Source organism: Rattus rattus, chromosome 10, assembly GCF_011064425.1.
Source record: "Rattus rattus isolate New Zealand chromosome 10, Rrattus_CSIRO_v1, whole genome shotgun sequence".
NCBI lineage: Eukaryota > Metazoa > Chordata > Mammalia > Rodentia > Muridae > Rattus > Rattus rattus.
Window position 1 is genome coordinate 77,326,998 of NC_046163.1, and position 22,746 is coordinate 77,349,743.

General features: G+C 37.1%; 1 protein-coding gene across 1 annotated transcript in view; it reads right to left on the reverse strand.

Annotated features, from left to right (window-relative positions):
• Positions 1–8,568: 8,568 nt before the first annotated feature.
• The window catches only part of LOC116911635 (contactin-associated protein like 5-1), a 910,869-nt gene continuing 896,691 nt past the window's right edge, over positions 8,569–22,746 (reverse strand). The window contains exons 22-25 of the mRNA XM_032915594.1: positions 22,221–22,439; positions 15,900–15,971; positions 9,289–9,484; positions 8,569–9,168 (exon numbers count right to left, since the gene is read on the reverse strand). Of these exons, the coding sequence (XP_032771485.1) occupies positions 9,315–9,484; positions 15,900–15,971; positions 22,221–22,439 (461 nt within the window). The 3' untranslated portion in view covers positions 8,569–9,168; positions 9,289–9,314. The remainder of the gene's footprint in view (positions 9,169–9,288; positions 9,485–15,899; positions 15,972–22,220; positions 22,440–22,746) is intronic.

Sequence of the window (22,746 nt, forward strand, 5' to 3'; positions counted from 1 at the left end):
AGACCACCTATCCCATTGCACCCTCCCCTGGGTATTCCTCTACACTGGGCCATCGAGCTTTCACAGGACAAAGGGCTTTTCCCATTCATACTTGACCAGGCACTGTGCTACATGTGTGGCTAGAGCCGTGAGTCCCTCCATCTGTACTCGTTGGATGATGGCTTAATCCCTGGGAACTCTGGGGTGCCTGCTTGGTCAATATTTTTGTTTTTCATATGGGGTTGAAAACTCTTTCAAATCCTCCAGTAATTTCTCTACCTCTTCCATTGGGAACCCAGTTCTAAGTTCAATGGTTGGCTGCAAGCATACAACTCTATATGGGTCAGGGACTGGAAGAGCCTTTTAGGAGACAAATGTATTAGGCTCCTGTCAGTATGCACTTCTTGGCATCTGCAATAGTGTTTGGATTCGGTGACTGTATATGGGATGGAGCCCAGGTGGGGCAGTCTCTGGATGGCCTTTCTTTCAGTCTCTGCTCCACTCTTTTCCTCTGTAATCCCCCCTGTGAGTATTTTGTTCCCAATTCTAAGAAGGACTGATGCATCTACATTTTGGTCTTTTATTCTTCTTTAGCTTCATATGGTTTGTAAATTGTATCTTGGATATTTTGAGCTTTTGGGTTAATATCCACTTATCAGGGAGTGCATGTCATGTGTATTGTTTTGTGACATGGTTACTTCACACAGGATGACATTTTCTAGTTCCATCCATTTGCCTAAGAATTTCATGAATAATATCATTTTTTTAAAACAAAATATCTCAGAGAATTTCCAAAGGTGGTATGCAAATTGAAATTATTCTCCATTACTAGATTCAACTATGATAGTCAGAATCAAAGTGCAGATGATGTTTCCAACATAACTCACAATGGTTGAGCAGGAATATCTTCCACGTGCATCCAGTTCTCTATGTCACATATCTATGTCAGCAAGTAATTTTTTTTCTTAACCTAATACATGAATTCAGGGATTTACCTGCCTCTGTAAGCATAGGCAATAAGCTAGCTTGGTGGGATCCAACACTAGGATCATTATGCCTCAACTTAAATTTGTTCTGTCTCAGATTGATCTTGAACTCAGAAAGCTACTTCCATTTGTATACACAAACCGTAAGTTTAGCTGGGTGGAATTCTATCATGTCACCACTCTCTCAATTCCTCAAGTTCCTTTTGTACCACAAGACTTGTTTTGTTTAACTCTCCTTTTCTCATTACTGAATCATTAGTGCACTTACCTCTGTTCTTTTGGCTCCATGAAGCTAGTCATTCAATTCATATCACATCCTTATATTTTGTGTAGTTGAAAACTTATACATTTTTGAACTCACATTTTCAGAGATTTTTTTCTACAGCCTTAAGGGCTGTCTTAAAGATAACAGAATTTATCAATTTCCTGAGGAACATTAGACATACCCACGCCTTCTGAAGTTATGTTGCTTGGAATTATAATGGAGTCATTAACATTGGCAGGGAGAGCATTTTCAAAAGAAGGAGCATTATGTACATTATTCTGAAAACAAGCACCACATCTACAGAAGCCATCAGCACTCATGGAGACCCATCTTCTGCTGTCTTCCCTACAAGGGAGGGAAATGGCATCATGCTGTCCCTTCCCTCATCAATCAGGACTTGACACTCCAGGTGAGAGTTCAATGAGAGAATATGTATTATAAAATATTATATAGAGTGGTTGAGAGATATAGCCCTCCACAGGCCTATGTGCACGCATGGGATGTATACACCCACACAATCACACATACAGAGTTAATGTTAAGTAGCCTATGGAGGACCCCAGTTAGTGTACATTTGGCTAAGTCATCTACAAGAATTCTTTAATTTGCTCTTCCAGATCTGTGAAGATTTTTTTGTCAAATTTTAATAGAAAAACTGGTGATTTCGGTGCTTAATTCATTCTGAGTCACAAAACGAGGTGGCACAATACTTAGATATTTTGTTAAAAAAAAAGAGGAAAGAAAGAAAGAAAGAAAAAGAGAAAAGAAAAGAAAAGATGAAAAAAAACTGGATTTACCATACAACTCTTAAAATGTGTGGTTCTAAGCCTTGATCCATGAAGTTCTCTATTTCTTTGTCCCATTAACAAACATCCAAATTACTTTGCCACACTCTTTATTATGACTTTCAAAAAAATTCTCTGAATATTTCCAAATGAATTCCATGTAGCCAATTTCCTTTAAATAATAGCCTCTATTCTACTACACACTACAAATACATTTTTTTTCCTATTCATTTGTTGTGTCAATCAACTACCCATCCAATCTTTAGATTCTCTTTTCTCCCATGTTCTCCTCCATTCTATTAGGAAACCTCATTGAGGTTTTTCTGTACTGAGAAGCACTGAGAAGAAAAACAATGCCTGTTATTTCCAGTGCTACATTATTTACAAGTTTTAGCTCCGTCTTTCTCCTGCTTCACGCCTGCTCTCTGTAAGTCTCTTTAAGACTGACCAGCTTAAGGATTTTGTAAGTGTTCTGATTAACAGACAATACCACTTATAGAGTTTCTGTTTCTCTTTGTATGAATCAGTATTCTGTAGGTCAGACTGGCCTCATTCTCACTTTTTTAACCAATGATGAACTTGGACCTTTTATTTCTCCTGCCTTTCTACCCTGAGCAATATAGTAATTATATGTGCGCCTCACAATGACCTATTTATTTAAGGGTTGCTATCATGCACTGGATTCTTATGCATACTAGGAAGCACTTTACCAACTGATCTATGTCACCAGGCCATTAAACCACATTCAGTTTTCTTTATGTACAAGTCTATGTTTAACAGATGACTAATAATCACAAATCTAGATAAATACTATAGGATAACAATTCTATTTTGGAGCAATGTACCTCTAATTTTTCAAACATAGAGCTATTGCTAAGTAACAGGCTTCCATAAGGCATAAATATAGGCAAAAGAAGACGAAAAGTTGAGGTAATATATGTGGATACTAAGAACAGGTCACTAGGACAATACATATCTATGAGATGCTGAAGTCATCATGGTTCAGAAATCTTTTTACTAAATCATTGAGCTTCCTCAGGTGCACTTTTTTGCTTGACATGCAGTTTGGAACAAATCAGTTAAACATGAGAGAAACCTAGATAGTACTTCTATTTTTAGCTACATTGAAAAAATGTAGAAGTCTTGTCTTCTTTTGTGTGTGCATATGTGTGTGTGTGTGTTTCTCTCATTGTAGTGAATGATAAAAGAAATCAAAGTAAGCATTGACTGATTAATTACTTGATTCTTCATTAACCAAAGAACATAGAAAAACAAATGTGTGATCCACACAAAAGAATACAAAATGTTCTCTTTATTAAATATACAACATTTACAGGTAATTCTTCTGTACAGCAAGTAACATAGAAAACAAAGAAATATAAGGTTAACTTTAATTTTCCCCATACAATGAATTAAAATATGTTACATTACCTATATAACAGACTTGGAATAATACAACATCACATGAGACTGAAGATTCTGTTACAGGAACAAAAGACATAATATCCAGAAAAAGAAAAATGGTCTCTTTGCCTCTGTTGTGCTTACATTTGTACAAAGTACTTCTATAATTTGCTATTCACTTTCTAAAAGTTATCTCCCTGACCTCTCATTCTTCCAAGGAAAGAAAGACAATGCCAGAAAGACTCTAATATCTCATTTAAAATTAAAATGATAATTATTTTTCTTAGGAATTTTTGAAATTTCATGAACCAAATGGGAATTTTTCTTACTATATTTGGTATAAATAGAATGTGCTATGTTGCGTGTCTTAATTTCATTATGTTCTACTTCCCTGCTATAGGCTAGGTAGCAGTAGAATATGTTTTTTAAAGAAATTATAGGAAATTAGGAAACCTGTCTACTGCCAAGTTCAGGAGAAAATTACTGGCATTCATCTTCAACAAATACAAAGTCATTCTCATGATTAAACCACACTACTTTAAGCAAGGTATGGTTATTTACTTTCCTTATTGTGCAAAAGAATTTAATGCAGGACAAGATTATACTTGTTACTGCCATTCAAAGAGAAGCAATTAAGCTAGCACTTCATTTATGTCATTGGGATATGGCTGACTATAATATGCAAGTATAACTAGGCAGAGGCTCTTTCAGTTATCCTCTAAGTTTACAATGAAAATGTCTCCGTCAGGGGCAGTCATTCAAGGAGGCTTCAAGGTGACAGAGCCATGTTCTGCTTACCCCATGCCTTTTTAAGGTCCTCTGAGGTTTACTCTTGGGATTTAAAGTATGGAACTATACAATGATAATAAAATTTTGACCAGACTGTAATCATTGGCACACATTAACTTTATTATAACTTGAGGCAAGCTTCATAATATCAGTCTGTTCTTTGATGCAACTTTGACTTGTGTACTAGGAGCATCAATGGAAAAGTGCTCAGAGAGTGTTAGGTGTTGTCTGTCTGAAGTATATGCTATAGTGGATCGATACTTTCACAGCTTTCTCTCATTATAGATGCCAAGACAGTATGACCAATTAAGGGGGAGGAAAGACACTAGAGTAACTCCAACATATCTTTTCTTCCATCCATGGAGCATTTGATTAAGGGAAATGGACCTGAGAGTCTTGATAATAGTTTATTTTACTCAAAGCAGCAATTATGGTACTCACCCTGGGCAGATACATTCATTGTGGTGATAATTCCAAAGCATACCTGCACTGTCCTAATGTACTTTAAAATCATGAGGGTAGAATGAAAATGCTGTATGTGGATAAGTAAAATATTTCTCATTCAAGCCCTGTAATGTTTCCTCTTACCTAAGGTGTAAGACAAATGCATGAAAAACACTCCTTAGTTAGGAGCCAGAATAAAACAAAATCCTTTACTTAACAGTGGAAGATTTGGGAATCTTCACCTCTAACAGACATTACCTGTTTTATGTATATTCCTTTTCTCCTTGACTAAATCCTATCAATTCAGCTCTAGCAGAAAAGCCCACTGTTACTTAAGTCTTTCTCATTTTTACTTAACCACTTTGTAGATTGTAAACTTTACAAATAATAATGTACTAGCATATAAATTTCACTGTTTCACTACAAAATATGCTACTTGCTCTTCCATAGAGTACCTTAGTGATAAGTAAGAGGAGGGGAAGATTCACTCAAAAATAGCAAAGCCAATCATGAGAACTTTGCCTGATGCATTTAAAGAATTTCTAAAACAAAGTGCTGATCCTACAGTTTCCTAGATAATATTTGAAAAATAGCCCTACTAATTTTAATCTCTCTGTCTCTGTCTCCTTGTCTGTCTCTCTCTTTTTTGTCTTTCCTTCTTCCTCCCTTCATATCTTTGTATGTGTGTGTAAGGGTATGTTTTGTGTGTGTGTGCGTGTGTGTGTGTGTGTGTGTGTATGTTTGTGTGTATGTTTGTCTGTGTGTGTGTGTGTGTGTGTGTGTGTTATACATTCTCCCCTTTTAAATAGACCAACTGTTTAGACTTTTTGATTACAGAGATGAAAAAAAGAAACAGAAACATTTTCTGAACAAATGACATGAGGAAGACTTTGGGTAAAGTCAAAGATACACTGAGAAATCCTCATGAACTGGTATACAGAAGTGCTTCAGATAAAGTATGAATCTTTTAAATAAATCATTTCTAATCTGTGTGAGAGACATGAAACAGCATTCAGCCATCCTTCAATAACTGAAGCATGTTCACATTTGCCTGAACCGCCCTTCCATTATCCACCTTTGCTACTTTCAGGAGCAACATTGCATGTTTATGTATTAATTGAAACAAGACCTGGAGGACAGTTGAGGGACAAGCATACCCAAGCAATGATTTCAGGAACAATGAGGAGCAGGAAAATGTAGATGTCCAGAAGTTTCTTGACAGATGGTTGATATAATAGTATTTATAGATTTTAGCTCTAGGGAATTCAAAAGAAATGAAGAGGTTGGTAGACAAACACACTAAAACAACAGTTCCATAGATTGGAGTCCATGCCAATAGATAACAGGAGGATGCTTCAAATGTACCTTCCCAGTGTGAGTCTTGTAATTAAGGTGATATAGTATGGAGAGGGAGTATGCATAAACTTTCTAATAGAAATATCTATATCAGACACATAAATATGACCTCATTTATAAGGACAAAACACTTATTAATTATTCACTTAATAGATGATTTCTTGTTCTCAGAGATTTCCAAAAATATAGTCAATTAGTTCTTTAGGGCAGAGTGTGGCGAGTTAAAGATGTTAAACTACGAAGCAGCTTAAAAGATATTTAAAAACCCATGGCATAAGTGGATTCCAGAGGTTGGCGGAAGTATAGACTATTGTTTTCTGCCTAGAGACATTACATGGGTCTTCTAAATGCAGAGGCATATATTTGGAATGCCTTAACAATAATATAGAAAATTTGTCAACCTTTCAAATGTATCTGATATAGGCAGAGATGATGGATTAAACCATGGCAGTGTCAGGTGGTTTTCTCTGAGTGTTTACAAGCACCTGATTTATCAAAGAGTCCCAGACTAGCCATAGATATGTAGTAAACCTATCCAAAAACATTGTGGTTGATATAAGGATGATTTGTTCTTTCTTTGTTCAAAGAGTTAATTTACCACCTTCTGTAGACATTTGTTTGTATGGACGCCTAGGTAGCTTGATGAAGAGAAATCAAGGGTTCATCTGGTAGATTAATAAATAAGATGCAAAATTCTAAGAATAGTCCAGAAATGTATTCATTTCTAGAAACTACTGGAAATGGTTTACACATTAACTATATATAGTCCTTGGTCTCTGTTTTCTGCTGCCATGAGTAGATTTCTGTTTCTACAACATAATTGAATACATACAGAAACCAATAGATCTTCACTGCCCCCATACTGACCCCTGATGCTCACTTTGATGTCACTCATTGTATGAGGGTGAGGATTAACAGATTTTCACGTGATGTGTGGTATGGAATTGTGTGGAAATTCTGATTCAGCCCTGAGATAACTTACAATAATGCACCAACTTGGCATATATCATACATTTTGTTTACATGTCTGAATAGCCTTCACATCCCAGATTGAAGACAGTAGAATGTGTGCTATTCCAAGGGCAAAGGCAGGCTTTTTGCATTTCCATTCATGATTATCAGTAAATAGATCTAATTTTACTAGGGAATTATACACATGGAATTGTTTTGTAACTTTATTTATATCCATGAATATCATGGCAGCAAAATATGGTACTTGCTTCTAAGGACTCTAGTAAAACAACTCTTCCAGTGTGAATACTCTTACTTTACTTGTCATGTCACTATTATAGATGATTAGAGCTAAACTTAAGAAAAGCATTTATTTCTGGTAACAGAGGAATATGCAGCAAATCAATAAAGTTATTTGTACGGCATTTTATAGAGGTAAGAAAATTCAAAAGTAGGATTTGTAGAACTGAGATAAAGGAAAAGAAGGAAGTAGACTCTCAATATGTCTCATTTTATTAGACAATCATTTCTATTATTAATGATAGAAAAATTGAAAAGAGCATGCTTATTAGAGATGCTTTCAATAAATTTACTATAATAAATAAGAATATTCTAAAGAGGAAGAGGGTATGTCAGAATTCATAGAAACTTTTAAGGAAAGAACATATACTTAGGAGTATCTCTCATAGTTGCGTCACACTCAATCTTTACCTCTGTAACTTTAGAGGGAAGAAATGCAATAAATTCAAAACTGGATAAAGCTTGTGTTGGATCTCCTTTTCCAGAGAAGTGCTAGACAGTGAAGGGCAAGGACATTTACTAAGAAGATAGATTCCCTACTCACTGTTAAGTAGCTACTCCATAAGTCAGACCTACCATGCAACATGAACTGACTAGTACTTTCTCATTAAGGATCTTTCCTCTAGCAGTAACTAGGTCCTAAAGTGTTTAAATAGTTCCTCCTTATCTTTTCTCTAAGGTGGTCCAAGGACAGAGTTAAGAATATTGTCACCATAAAATAACCAGGATTATATACAATTAATATATTCAAGTGACTTCTTTGAGTGAAATATATGCTTTACTACCAAAAGAACCAAAAGCCTGAGATGCTTTACTGACTTCTTTAGGCAAATAAAGTCAAGTGCATGGGACACCTATGTGTATGTGAGTGCAGGTATAAAATGTGATGTGCTTTACAAGCTAAGGACTTAATCCTCTGATCTGGTGGTGACAACATCTGCCCACAAACCAGCCAGGCCCTTGCTCTTAGAAAAAAGCTCAGTTGTCAGAGTGAACTCATTACATGAGTTCTAAAACGTGAATCCTACTAACCTTCACACTGTTCTCTTACTTGAACTTTCTTGATTGGATCATCAGACATAAATTTTGTTGATAGATCTTCTTGTTCATTCAGTGCTTTCGATTTCTTTGTTTTTGTTTTTTTTCTTCAGTTTTTTTAGATGCTGACTTAAGATGGCCTAAGACATTTCATGGAACTATTTTAGATTTTTATTTCAAGTCTGGTTATGATGAATACACATCATAGACACACACACACACACACACAAACACACACACACACAAACACACACACGCACACACAAAGTTTTCTCAGTTTTAAATGTATTTCTTTGTGACATAATATCTCCCAATGCCCCTTTCTCACAGGGCATTGAGAATCAATGTTACTTTCCAAGGTGAATTTACATTCCCTCATACCTACCTTCCTACTCTATTGGGCTCCTTGATAAACACACTGCTTAAAGAAAGAGTTAACACTGCTTTCTTTGTCACAGACAAACTCCATTTTCTCCCATAAAGGTGAAATATATAACAATAAGGTATTAGGCAGGAATGATTGTTAAAGACACACACCACAGAACTCAATGCTAATGTACGGTTGCAAGACCAAGTACCTAAGAAACTAATGAGTGAAGTTTAGAAACTGGACTACAAAGAGAGGCACATGTGACTATTTCTTGTTTAAAATAGAAAAGTCTGTGTCTCCATTGGTCATTTTCACAATGACACATATGTCAAAGGACTACAGTAGCTACAACTACCTGAGCTCATAAGCTGGGTAAAGGAGATTGGTGTTTCTGGTGGATCATGTGTGTTCCAGAAAATCAATGGTAAGTGAGAGAAAGAGAATCCCTAAATTACAAGACAGGAAAGAGAAGAGAAAAGAGAGAGAAAACAGTTTAAAAAAAGGCAGGGGGGGGGATGTTTGCGGAAGCCGGGAAAGGGAATAACACTTTCGAAATGTATATAAGAAATACTCAAGTTAATAAAAAAAAAAAAAAAAAAAAAAAAAAAAAAAAAAAAAAAAGGCAGACCAGGTAATCCTGCTATGGTTCAGATGAAGTATTCCCGTTTGCACTCGCTGGCTGTGTTTTGCAAGTCAATGGCATTTCTCAATGTCTCCTTCGTCTGATTGGTGCAGTGTGACTGCTTATGTTGATAAAGGAAGCAGATCATGATTCCGATTACACAAAAAGTGACAAATGTCACCACTGCTATGATACCTGTATTAAAAGAAAGGGGAACACAAAAGTGGTCACTGGGAAAAATCAGTATAAAGAAGGACAAACATTGTTGAAAACAAAACAAAACAAGGCACACAAAGCAAATCTACTCTGTACCAAAGTAAAGACTTGCTCAGAACCACTTGACCTTCAGTTTCTGTTTAAATTTCCTGGAAGGACAGTACTGAGGGTGAAAGGGTATTTCTTTTAGAAGGTTATGTTGATAAGCGAAAAATAAATGTGGAGTTGAAACAATAATTGATCTGTGTAGTTTCTTAGTAATTTGTAGTTGCTGTTGCTGTTAGGGATCAATCCCAGTCTCCAAATAATTTAAATACATTAAGCATTGCCAAGAATCCCATGATCATGCCAGTCTCTCTCTCTCTCTCTCTCTCTCTCTCTCTCTCTCTCTCTCTCTCTCTCTCTCTCTCTCTCCTCCCTCCCCTCCCTCCCTCCCCTCCCTCTCCCTCTCCCCTCTCCCTCTCCTCCCTCTCCTCTCTCCCTCTATCTTTCTCTGTATATGAGTGTGTATATGTGCATGGATGCCTTAGTACTTATGTTAATGACAAAAACGACTTTCAGGACTCTAATCTTGCCTTCCAATTTGTTTGGAGGCAAAGTCTAAAAAATGTCTTGCAATCTTGGTCATTTCATCATTCTCAGCTACCAAGAGAGACATTATTTAAAAATGAATGAACCAAAAATCAACACAGTCAGCAAGACAAAGCATGTGCACAAAAAAGATAGTTAATAGTGACAGAAAATTGAAGTTTTTTTTTCTCCATCTCTATTACAATGGGTATTTCTTATTTACATTTCAAATGTTATTCCATTTCCTGTGTCCAGGCAAACAACCACCTAACCCCTCCCCCTCACCTTTTATTCCCCTCCCCATCCCCCACCATTACCACATTCCCCCAACAATCACATATACTGGGGTTCAGTCTTGGCAGGACCAAGGGATTCCCCTTTCACTAGTGCTCTTACTAGGCTATTCATTGCTACCTTTGCAGTGGAGCCCAGGGTCAATCCATGAATAGTCTTTGCGTAGTGGCATTGTCTCTGGAAGCTCTGGTTGGTTGGCATTGTTGTTCATATGGGGTCTCAAGCCCCTTCAAGCTCTTTCAGTCCTTTCTCTGATTCCTTCTTCGGGAGTCCCGTTCTCAGTTCAGTGGTTTAATGATGGCATTTGCCTATGTATTTCCTGTTTCTGGCTGTATTTCTTGGGAGAGATCTACATCCAGTTCCTGTCGGCCTGCACTTCTCTGCTTCATCCATCTTATCTAATTGGGTGGCTGTATATGTATGGGCCACATGTGGGGCAGGCTCTGAATGGGTGTTCCTTCTGCATCTGTTCTAAACTTTGCCTCCCTATTCCTTTCCAAGGGTATTCTTGTTTCCTTGTAAAGAAGGAGTGAAGCATTCGATATTTGATCATCCTTCTTGAGTTTCATGTGTTCTGTGCATTTAGGGTAATTCAAGCATTTGGGCTAATATCGACTTGTTAATGAGTGCATACCATGTGTGTTTTTCTGTGATTGGGTTACCTCACTCAGGATGATATTTTCCAGTTCCATCCATTTGGCTATGAATTTCATAAAGTCATTATTTTTGATAGCTGAGTAATATTCCATTGTGTGGATGTACCACATTTTCTGTATCCATTCCTCTGTTGAAGGGCATCTGGGTTCTTTCCAGCTTCTGGCTATTATAAATAAGGTTGCTATGAACGTAGTGGAACATGTGTCTTTGTAATATATTGGGGCATCTTTTGGGTATATGCCCAAGAGAGGAATAGCTGGGTGCTCAGGTAGTTCAATGTCCAATTTTCTGAGGAACCTCCACACTGATTTCCAGAGTGGTTTTACCAGTTTCCAATCCAATGGAGGAGTGTTCCTCTTTGTCCACATCCTCGCCAGCATTTGATTTCACCTGAGTTTTTGATCTTAGCCATTCTCACTGGTGTGAGGTGAAAACTCAGGGTTATTGTGATTTGCATTTCCCTTATGACTAAAGATGTTGAACATTTCTTTAGGTGATTCTCAGCCATTCGGCATTCCTCAGCTGTGCATTCTTTGCGTAGCTCTGAACCCCATTTTTTGATAGGGTTATTTGTCTCTCAGCAGTCTAACTTCATGAGTTCTTTATATATTTTGGATATAAGCCCTCTATCAGTTGTAGGATTGGTAAAGATCATTTTCTAATCTGTTGTTTGCCATTTTGTCCTGACAGCAGCATCCTTTGACTTACAGAAGCTTTGTAGATTTATGAGATCCCATTTATCGATTATTGATATTAGAGCATAAGCCATTGGTGTTTTGTTTGAGATTGTTCCACATTTTTCTTCTCTTAGTTTGAGTTTACCTGGTTTGATGTGGAGGTCCTTGATCCACTTGGACTTAAGCATTTTACAGGGTAATAAGAATGGATCGATCTGCATTCAACTACATGCTGACCTCCAGTTGAATGAGCACCATTTGCTGAAAATGCTATCCTTCTTCCATTGGATGATTTTGGCTCCTTTGTCAAAAATCAAGTGATCATATGTGTGCGGGTCCATTTCTGTGTCTTCAATTCTATTCCACTAGTCTATCTGTCTGTCTCTGTACCAATACCATACAGTTTTTATCACTATTGCTCTGTAATACTGCTTGAGTTCAGGAATAGTGATTCCCCCGGAACTGCTTTTATTGTAGAGGTTAATTTTAGCTATCCTGGGGTTTTTTTTATTCCAGATGAATTTGCAAATTGTTCTGTCTAACTCTCTGAATAATTGGATTGAAATTTTGATGGGGATTGCATTGAATCTGTAGATCGCTTTTGGTAAAATGGCCATTTTTACTATTTTAATCCTGGCAATCCATGAGCATGGGAGATCTTTCCATCTTCTGAGATCTTCAATTTCTTTCTTCAGAGTTTTAAGTTCTTATCAAACAGATCTTTCATTTGCTTGGTTAAAGTCACACCAAGGTATTTTTTATTATTTGGGACTATTATAAAGGGTGTCATTTCCCTAATTTCTTTCTCGGCTTGTTTCTCTTTTGTGTAGGAGGAAGGCTACCGATTTATTTGAGTTAATTTTATACCCATCCACTTTGCTGAAGGTGCTTATCAGGTATAGTAGTTCTCTGGTGGAACTTTTGGGATCACTTAAATATACTATCATATCATCTGCAAATAGTGGTATTTTGACTTCTTCCTTTCTCGTCTGTATCCCTTTGATCTCCTTTTCCTGTCTGTGCTGGCTAGGACTTCGAGAACTATATTGCATAAGTAGGATGAGAACGGGCAACCTTGTGTAGTCCCTGATTTTAGTGGGATTGCTTTAAGTTTCTCTCAGTTTAGTTTAACATTAGCTACTGGTTTGCTGTATATGGCTTTTAGTAAGTTTGGTTATGGGACTTGAATTCCTGTTCTTTCCAGGACTTTTATCATGAAGGGGTGTTGAATTTTGTCAAATGCTTTCTCAGCATCTAATGAAATGATCATGTGGTTTTTATCTTTCAGTTTGTTTATATAGAGGATTAAGTTGATGGTTTTCTGTTTATTGAACTATCCCTGCGTACCTGGATGAAGCCTACTTGATCATGATGGATGATGGGTTTGATGTGTTCTTGCATTCGGTTTGCAAGAATTTTATTGAATACTTTTGTGTTGATATTCATAAGAGAAATTGGTCTGAAGTTCTCTTTCTTTGTTGAGTCTTTATGTGGTTTATGTATAACCACACATTTGTGTGGTTCATAGAAGGATGAATGCTCCATCTGTTTCAATTTTGTAGAATAGTATGTATAGAATTGGTATTGGGTCTTCTATGAAGGTCTGATAGAATTCTGCACTGAACCCATCTGGATCTGGGTTCATTTTGGTTGGGAAACTTTTAATGACTGTTTCTATATCTTTAGCAGTTATAGGGTTGTTTAAATGGTTTATCTGTTCCTGATGTATCTTTGGTAGCTGGTATCTGTCTAGGAAATTTTCCATTTCCTCCAGATTTACAAGTTTTTTTGAATATAGACTTTTGTAGTAGGATCTGATGATTTTTGGAATTTCCTCTGATTCTGTTGTTATGTCTCCCTTTTCATTTCTGATTTTGTTAATGTGGACACACTCTCTGTGCCCTCTGGTTAGTCTGGCTAAGGGTTTATCTATCTTGTTGATTTTCTCAAAAAACCAGCTATTCATTCTCTTGATTCTTTGTATAGTCCTTTTTCTTTCTACTTGGTTGATTTCAGCTCTGAGTTTGATTATTTCCTGCCTTCTAGTCCTCCTGTGTGGATTTGCTTCTTTTTCTTCTAGAGCTTTTATGTGTTCTGTCAAGCTGCTGATATATGCTCTCTCCTGTTTCTCTCTGCAAGCCCTCAGAGCTATGAGTTTTCCTCTAAGCACAGCTTTCATTGTGTCCCATAAGTTTGGGTATGTTGTATCATCTTTTTCATTAAATTCTAAGAAGTGTTTAATTTCTTTCTTTATTTCTTCCTTGACCATGTTATCACTGAGTAGAGCATTATTTAACTTCCATGTATATGTTGCCATTCTTTCCTTATTTTTATTGAAGACCAGCTTTAGCCTGTGGTCTGATAGGATGCATGGGATTATTTCTATCTTTCTGTATCTGTTGAGGCCTGTTTTATGACTCATTATATAGTCAATTTTAGAGAAATTACTATGAGGTGGTGAGAAGAACACATATCCTTTTGTTTTAGGATAGAATGCAGAACATTGAAGTTTTATTTGTCAAAAATAAATGTATTCTTTTAAAGAATACATAGTTTCATAGTTCATATTTTCTAAGTTGTCTAACTAGTGAGAAAAGTATGTATTTTAGACACATATTTTTGGCCATTGTTTAACCTTGATAAAAATTTGTTTGCCTAAATGCCACTGTTTATATGAATAGATACTAGACAATTGAATATATAGACTTGTATTCCCCCAATTTCAACATCTGTGAGAATAAATAAGACTATTTACTTTTATCATATATTTTAAACTCATTTTGTACCATATTTTCTAGATATTTTAAAACAAGACAAAATACAGTATCAAAGATGATAGTCTAATCTGGGTGGCAAGAAATGACTTTGAATCATGAAATGTTAATTTAAAATGTAGAGAGGTTGCTTCTTTTGTGCTGCTAGTTTGAAGGTCTTGCTGCTGTCTGGCACCTGGGCAAGCTTCATAGGAAATCCTGCGGGGCTTTGATAGTCTTCCAACTCTCAGAGAGACTCTATGTTACTTGAGAATTAGTGCAGGAGGCAAAACACCCAGTCTCTCCTTATCAAATGAAGAGTTAAAAACAGAAAAAGAACTATAGAATTCTCAATGACATTTATTGATTTCAAATAAATATCAAGTCCCATCCTCATACCTGGATAGGCATTCAGCTCACATGGATTTCTGAAGGACTTCCCAAAGGAATGGTTGTGCTTCTACTGTTCTGGTATACTACTGTAATGGACTTCTTCCATTCCCATTCTTTTTGGAATGTCTTCCTTTGCTGCTACCTCTGTACAGGTTTCTCTGTCCTTCCTAATATCCTCATTCTATGAAGGCTGTAACACTATCTCTCACCCTGTACCTATATATTTAGTACAGGTCTGATCCAGAGCTGGGAATAATGAAATGGGAGTGAAATGAAAGACTTCTACTGATTTTAATAAACTCCATCTGGTGTAAATTCATTCATCCCAGTTGCCAGGATCCAGGGTTGAAATATGATAGGGTAATGAATCATCAATGAATTTTCATATCCCAGGCACCTTACATTAAACTAAACTTGGGAGACAGTTCATGTTACAAGATGCAGATGGAGACATCAAATTATGGCAGGCATTAGATAAGGTGAGACAGAATGAAGAGTGGTGTAAGGTGAGGCCAACAGGCTGTTTCAAAACCATAAAGAAGGGGGAGGTGATAGGGGATTGAGCTATAAACAGAGCAGGCAAGCTCTAAATCCACAAACAGTCGTACTGCTAGATATAGAACTTCAGTCATGTAGGCTTCACCTTGCTCCATAGATCTACCACGAATAACTGAGTGAAGGAAAACTGAAAATACTGCAGCTCTGTCCATTTGTCTGAACCAATGTGACTTCTTTCAGCACATAATTTTACTTGACTGTTTTGGTTGTGTTTTAGAAGTGACAACTGGATGTCTATCAGTGAATGTTCCAGCTGTTGGCTCAGAACTCAGCTGTCTATTAAATTTGAGATAGAATGAAGCCAGCGAGCTGGTGTAACTAGAGGAGAGTATGTGGTTAATCTTGTACCATGCCTAAAGAGGCAAAGCGTTGAACAGAGAGTGCCTGATTCTGAAAACTGTGTAATCATGGGTAAGGAAGGCTTCAGGCAACTTTCTTCAGAGAACAGGATCATAGATATCTTTCCTGCTTTCAATAATGAAGACAGATTACCTCCAATGACTGCTGAGTCACTTTGGACTGTGTCTGTGAGTGGTTCTCGCTCATCTCTCTTTCCAATGGGTTCTAGAAAAAGCAATAGACACAGAAGGTAAACTTGACCCTTCAGTCAACCAGATGGAGAGAATATACAATGCACATCTATGACTTGTAACAAGATTTCTGCAATGTGGTAAGAAGAAGCCTTTGAAAGAAACTGAAATAAATGGCATTAAAAATGATGATCTGAGTTAAATCTCAGATACTGCATAAAAAGGTAAATTCTACATCTCTGGATTGTAAGCCTTGGGAAGGAATAGCTGGTCACATATTTATATCATGTATAGAACAAGTTAGGCTATGCCTCTGAAACAAATGAAGGAGCAACATGATTCCCAAATCCTTGTCCTTTCACTTCTACATGTTTCATGACATGTATATACATTCATCTTATAAATATTTAAAGATGAATAAAATGCACTGTTTAAACACATAATGCATGACCACATCAGTATATAAATAAGTTTTGACATAGCCTGGTACTAGGTGAGTGTGCTTTCTGGCCCATGCACCTTCAGTCATTCACTTAATATTCAGTTTTGTTAAAAAATTCCTAAGACTGAACACTGCCAAATCCTTCAAACACACATTCCTTTTTGCCTCAGTGCATTCTTTCTCTTTACAATTACCAGTGTCTAGAATTGTTAAGTGCCCTGTGGCTCTTTGTATTTTAATGCTAATTCTAATTCTGCTTCCTTAAGAGGGGCTGCTCTGATGAAGTGTGGATCACATACTCAGATGACTTCATGTGAATCTTTCCCCATTTTAACTGGTCAAATAAAGGCTACAGACTGTCATTGGGCAGTGAAAAGGAAAGATGGGCCTGGAAGTTTTTGAGAGCAGGGAAGAGATGTAGGAGGAAAGAGAGATTAGAAGATGAAGTAGAGAGAGGAAGACAGAGGACAAGGAGGTGAAAGATGGAACAGATAGGAATTCAAGGCCCATACCTAAACATAGTAAAAGCCATATACAGCAAACCAGTTGCTAACATTAAACTAACTGGAGAGAAACTTGAAGCAATCCCACTAAAATCAGGGACTAGACAAGGCTGCCCACTCTCTCCGAACTTATTCAATATAGTTCTTGAATTTCTAGCCAGAGCAATCAGACAACAAAAGGAAATCAAGGGGATACAGATTGGAAAAGAAGAAGTCAAAATATCACTATTTGCAGATGATATGATAGTACATTTAAGTGATCCCAAAAGTCCCACCAGAGAACTACTAAAGCTGATAAACAACCTCAGCAAATGGTGCTGGTTCAACTGGAGGTCAACATGTAGAAGAATGCAGATCAATCCATGCTTATCACCCTGTACAATGCTTAAGTCCAAGTGGATCAAGGACCTCCACATCAAACCAGATACACTCAAACTAATAGAAGAAAAACTGGGGAAGCATCTCGAACACATGGGCACTGGAAAAAATTTCCTGAACAAAACACCAATGGCTTATGCTCTAAGATCAAGAATCGACAAATGGGATCTCATAAAACTTCAAAGCTTCTGTAAGGCAAAGGACACTGTGGTTAGGACAAAACAGCAACCAACAGATTGGGAAAAGATCTTTACCAATCCTACAACAGATAGAGGGCTTATATACAAAATATACAAAGAACTCAAGGAGTTAGACCGCAGGGAGACAAATAACCCTATTAAAAAATGGGGTTCAGAGCTAAACAAAGAATTCACAGCTGAGGAATGGCAAATGGCTGAGAAGGATCTAAAGAAATGTTCAACATCTTTAGTCATAAGAAAAATGCAAATCACAACAACCCTGAGATTTCACCTCACACCAGTGAGAATGGCTAAGATCAAAAACTCAGGTGAAAGCAAATAATGGCGAGGATGTGGACAAAGAAGAACATTCCTCCATTGGATTGGAAACTGGTAAAACCACTCTGGAAATCAGTCAGGAGGTTCCTCAGAAAATTGGACATTGAACTGCCTGAGGACCCAGCTATACCTTTCTTGAGCATATACCCAAAAGATGCCCCAACATATAACAAAGACACGTGCTCCACTATGTTCATAGCAGCCTTATTTATAATAGCCAGAAGCTGGAAAGAACCCAGATGCCCTTCAACAGAGGAATGGATACAGAAATGTGGTACATCCACACAACGGAATATTACTCAGCTATCGAAAACAATGACTTTATGAAATTCATAGCCAAATGGATGGAACTGGAAAATATCATCCTGAGTGAGGTAACCCAATCACAGAAAAACACACATGGTATGCACTCATTGATAAGTGGCTATTAGCTCAAATGCTTGAATTACCATAGATGCATAGAACACATGAAACTCAAGATGGATGATCAAAATGTGAATGCTTCACTCCTCCTTTAAAAGGGGAACAAGAATACCCTTGGCAGGGAATAGAGAGGCAAAGATTAAAACAGAGACAGAAGGAACACCCATTCAGAGCCTGCCCTACATGTGGCCCATACATATACAGCCACCCAATTAGACAAGATGCATGAAGCAAAGAAGTGCAGGCTGACAGGAGCTGGATGTAGATCTCTCATGAGAGACACAGCCAGAATATAGCAAATACAGAGGCGAATGCCAGCAGTAAACCACCTAACTGAGAACAAGACCCCCATTGAAGGAATCAGAGAAAGGACTGGAAGAACTTGAAGGGGCTTGAGACCCCATACGAACAGCAATGCCAAGCAACCAGAGCTTCCAGGGACTAAACCACTACCCAAAGACTATACATGGACTGACCCTGGACTCTGACCTCATAGGTAGCATTGAATAGCCTAGTAAGATCATCAGTGGAAGGGGAAGCCCTTGGTCCTGCCAAGACTGAACCCTAGTGAATGTGATTATTGGGGTAGGGCGGTAATGGGTGGAGGATGGGGAGGGGAACACCCATAAAGAAGGGGAGGGGGAGGGATTTGGGGGATGTTGGCCTGGAAACTGGGAAAGGGAATAACATCCGAAATGTAAATAAAAAATACTCAAGTTAATTTAAAAAAAAAAAAAAAAAGAACAACATGGCTTGAAAAGCTGTAGGAGCAAGGGATCTCATTGCTGGGAAAGAGAGTGGTGTAGTGGTATACCTGCACAATCTAGGCATGCAGCTTATAAATATTATAACTGATTGTTCTTTGCATTTACATATTGGTGTTGGAGATTTAGTGCAACAGTCTACTAACAAGAACAACTGAAGGCTTTGGAAAAATTATCATCTCAAAGTAGCTCTAACTAAGAGAGCTGCTGTTTAGTGGGTGCTCTTTACCTCTGAGCCATTGCTCTAGTGAATTTATTTTCCTTTCAAAATGGAATCTCATCTATCCAAGGCTAGGAATTAACTTACTCTGTAGGAGAGTGTGTCCCTGATCTTACACTGTAGTGAAAGATGAGAGAAAGAAGGAAGGAGAAATCAAGATGGACCGAGAGATGGCAAGAAACAAAGTTAGATAGACAGGGAGTGGATAATGGATGAATGAAAGGAGAAAAGGGACAGGGAAGGAGATAGGGACAGAAGAGAATAATGTGGAAGGAGATAAGAAAGAAGATAGAAAAGAGTAATAGAACAAGATAGAAACACCTAGAAAGGAAGAAGACAGTCTTATGGAGGTAGAATGAGACAGAGGGGAAAATGAAAGAATAACTAGGAGAGACGAGAAATGGAGCAAGAGGATCTCAGGGCATTAAGGTAGGAAGGGAGGCAGTGAGGCAGAGGGAGAGAGAAAGAAGGAAGCTAAGATGGGTCAGGAAGGGAGGAAGAGACACCAGGAGAAAAGCCAGTTATTTAGCTCTTCCACCTCCTATGTCCTTTAAACTTACTTACTCTGACATATTCTATATCAAGCCTATTTCCTCTTATACCTTCTGCTTCTTAATGAATATTCAAATCTTAACTGTCCTCAGTTCCTATGATCTCATTGTCTTACTTCAGTTATTATTGCTTCCAACTTTACTTAGCACATCTATTTCTTTTGACATTATAGTTCTGAAGTTAACACAGATTCATCAATTTCTAACATGTTTCGATGTTGATAGATTCACACATATATAATTAATTTATTAATTCTAATTCTCCAGTGTTCACTGACATGATAGAAAAATGATTTAGATCTGATAAAGTAACAGATTTAAGAGCATGTTTGATAATCATATTCTGCACAGTAGACTTTATCACAGTGATGATATATTTTAAGAGCATTTCCTCTTCACTTCTAATCTCCATTTAATATTAAATTTCAAAATTAGATATTACTTTTAACTTTGCCTCCCACAAAATAAATACATAAACATATCTGGCTATGACTTTTCTGTCATCTGTCAATTACCATTTATCTACCTACCATCTGTCTAATCATCTAGTCATCTTGTTAAAATGTCTTTGTAAAATTAATGAAGTAATACTATAGATCTATATATATATAAATTTGCATATTTACATTGTGTAAGGACTCCCATTTTTAAGAGTGATATCACACAATGCTTATTAACTAATCCAGGGTGAGTTTTCACCAAGTAGAAAGTATGCTAAATCTCACCAGAAATATATAACAATGCTTATACATTTGCATCAAGAATGATCATCTGCCACCTGACATTGTCCTTGCTTTCTCTCTCTCTCTCTCTCTCTCTCTCTCTCTCTCTCTCTCTCTCTCTCTCTCATCTATCTGTCTGTAGCTGAAGACTGATGCATTAAAGTTAATGCAGTAAAATAATAATTTATCTTTTTTTCTTAAGCTTCTGACTAATCTGGAACCTTTCTAGCAGGAAATGAATATCCTTACCATGTATGAAACAATGTTTATGAAGTGGACACAATCCATCTTCAGGGAAGCATTTTAAGACTCAGAATGTTCTAAAGGGAAATTTCTTAAGATTTCGGCAGTAAACAACACAGCACCTTCAGGAAGTACCTGAAACTGACAAGATGCAGTAGGTCCCTTCTTCCCTAAGCTTACGTAAGCAGTAAGGACTGATTAGTGATACTATTAAATCTTTCAAGCTTCCTAGAAGGTTCTCAGACTCTCACAGCTGCATGAAACAGACAGAGACTAGCAAGACTGCCTGGAAGAGAGGCTCTGTCTGACTTGCTGAGCTCCCACATGGTTTTCAGTATGCTCCAGTGTTTCAGTCAATATCCATGCTAATGTCAGCTTTGAAGAAGATCTGTCTTTGAGTCATTCATGTTCACATGAGTAAACTCTCACTCATAGTCCTGTACATAGCCCCAATTAAACTCAATGATTCATCAACTGGAATTTGGTACTATGCTAGCTTTAGACTGTCAGTTCTTGATCTGAGTTGAGTAGATATTTATTCAGATTTTCTCTGGAATAGTGTCACACAATGCTTTTCTAATTGCTACGGTCAGTAAATGGCACATATACAGTCATGCCTTTTACACACAGGAAGCACAAGCTCATAGCCTTTATCCACAATCACCCTGCCATTTAACTCATACTTCCCACAAAAATGTGTGCTTACTCCTGCATATCTATTTATTTAAATCCTCTTATCAGTTTCCACCTAAACAATAGTGATATAGAAATGCATATATATACACATATATATATCTTATGCATTCATGCGTGATACTTGATATATACTACCTGAAGGTACACAATAATTATAAATGCTCATCACCTGAGAGTGAAATTATATTAAACATATGTATTGTTTATTTCATTGTTAATGTGTTAATTATTTATTTTTAATCAAATAAATTCACATTATTTAAATATTGTTAAATTTCATGTTTAAAATTTATTAAATTAATTGTTATTCAAGTACTCATACCCTTCTATTGTCCCTATGACCATTGTTTGTGTGAAGGTTAGTGTTAATTGTCAACTTACAGAGTCTAGAACTACCTAGGAAACAGGCCTATGGGAATTCATATAGATTTTCTTGATTTCTTAAGGTAAGAAGAGCTGCCACTTTGGTTGGCAACACTCTGTGGATGGGATCTCGGAATGTATAAGTAGAGGATGACCTGATATTGGCATATATACATTATTCTTGTCTTCCATATTATGCGTGTGATGTGATCTGCTACTTCAAACCTCTATGATGGTTCAGGCACTTGAACTGTGAGGCAGAATCATCACTTTATTAATTTTTCTGCCAAAGTGTTTTTGTTAAGATAGATATAACATATAAGAAGCCATTTACAATTCATAAATACCTATGATTATACAAGACCCAATGCTGAGTGCTGTTGGAAAACCCTTTATCACTATAAGACAACAGAAGTTGTGTTTGTGATGGAAACTCAAGAGAGTACCCTTTGGGAAGTACCTAATGAAGAATGCACAGTGGTCACTGCATTCACATCAGAGTCTAGAGTGGAGTCACATCCGGATTCAGTCAAGGTTCCTTGAACAGTCACAGGTGCAATGCCAGCATGGCGGAGGGCTGCTTTCAATGGTGCTATGTGATTGTACTGGACTGAAGAAAGGCATCCAAGAAAACCCAAGATGTTTACTTTAGCAACTTCTGGGTCCAACCCAAGAGTCTCTGCAATGAAAAGAAAGAAGCACAGGTCTAGTTTTTGAAAAGAGTCTATGTGTTTTCCTTGACTCTTAACTAAAATGTCTGAAACTCCTTTGTTATTCTTTGAATACTGAGTCTTCTTACATATCTCTCTCTTCTTGTCAACTATACCTTTCCTTCAGGTGCATGTACATCTTTCAACTATATCTAATAGAAAATGACTAGGACTAGCTCTGCTTAGAAACGAAATTGTTTCTAGCTACAAATATTTAATTCATCTATTTTATGAACTTTAGAAAGAATAATGTAGCTCTATGATAGTACATTCAAA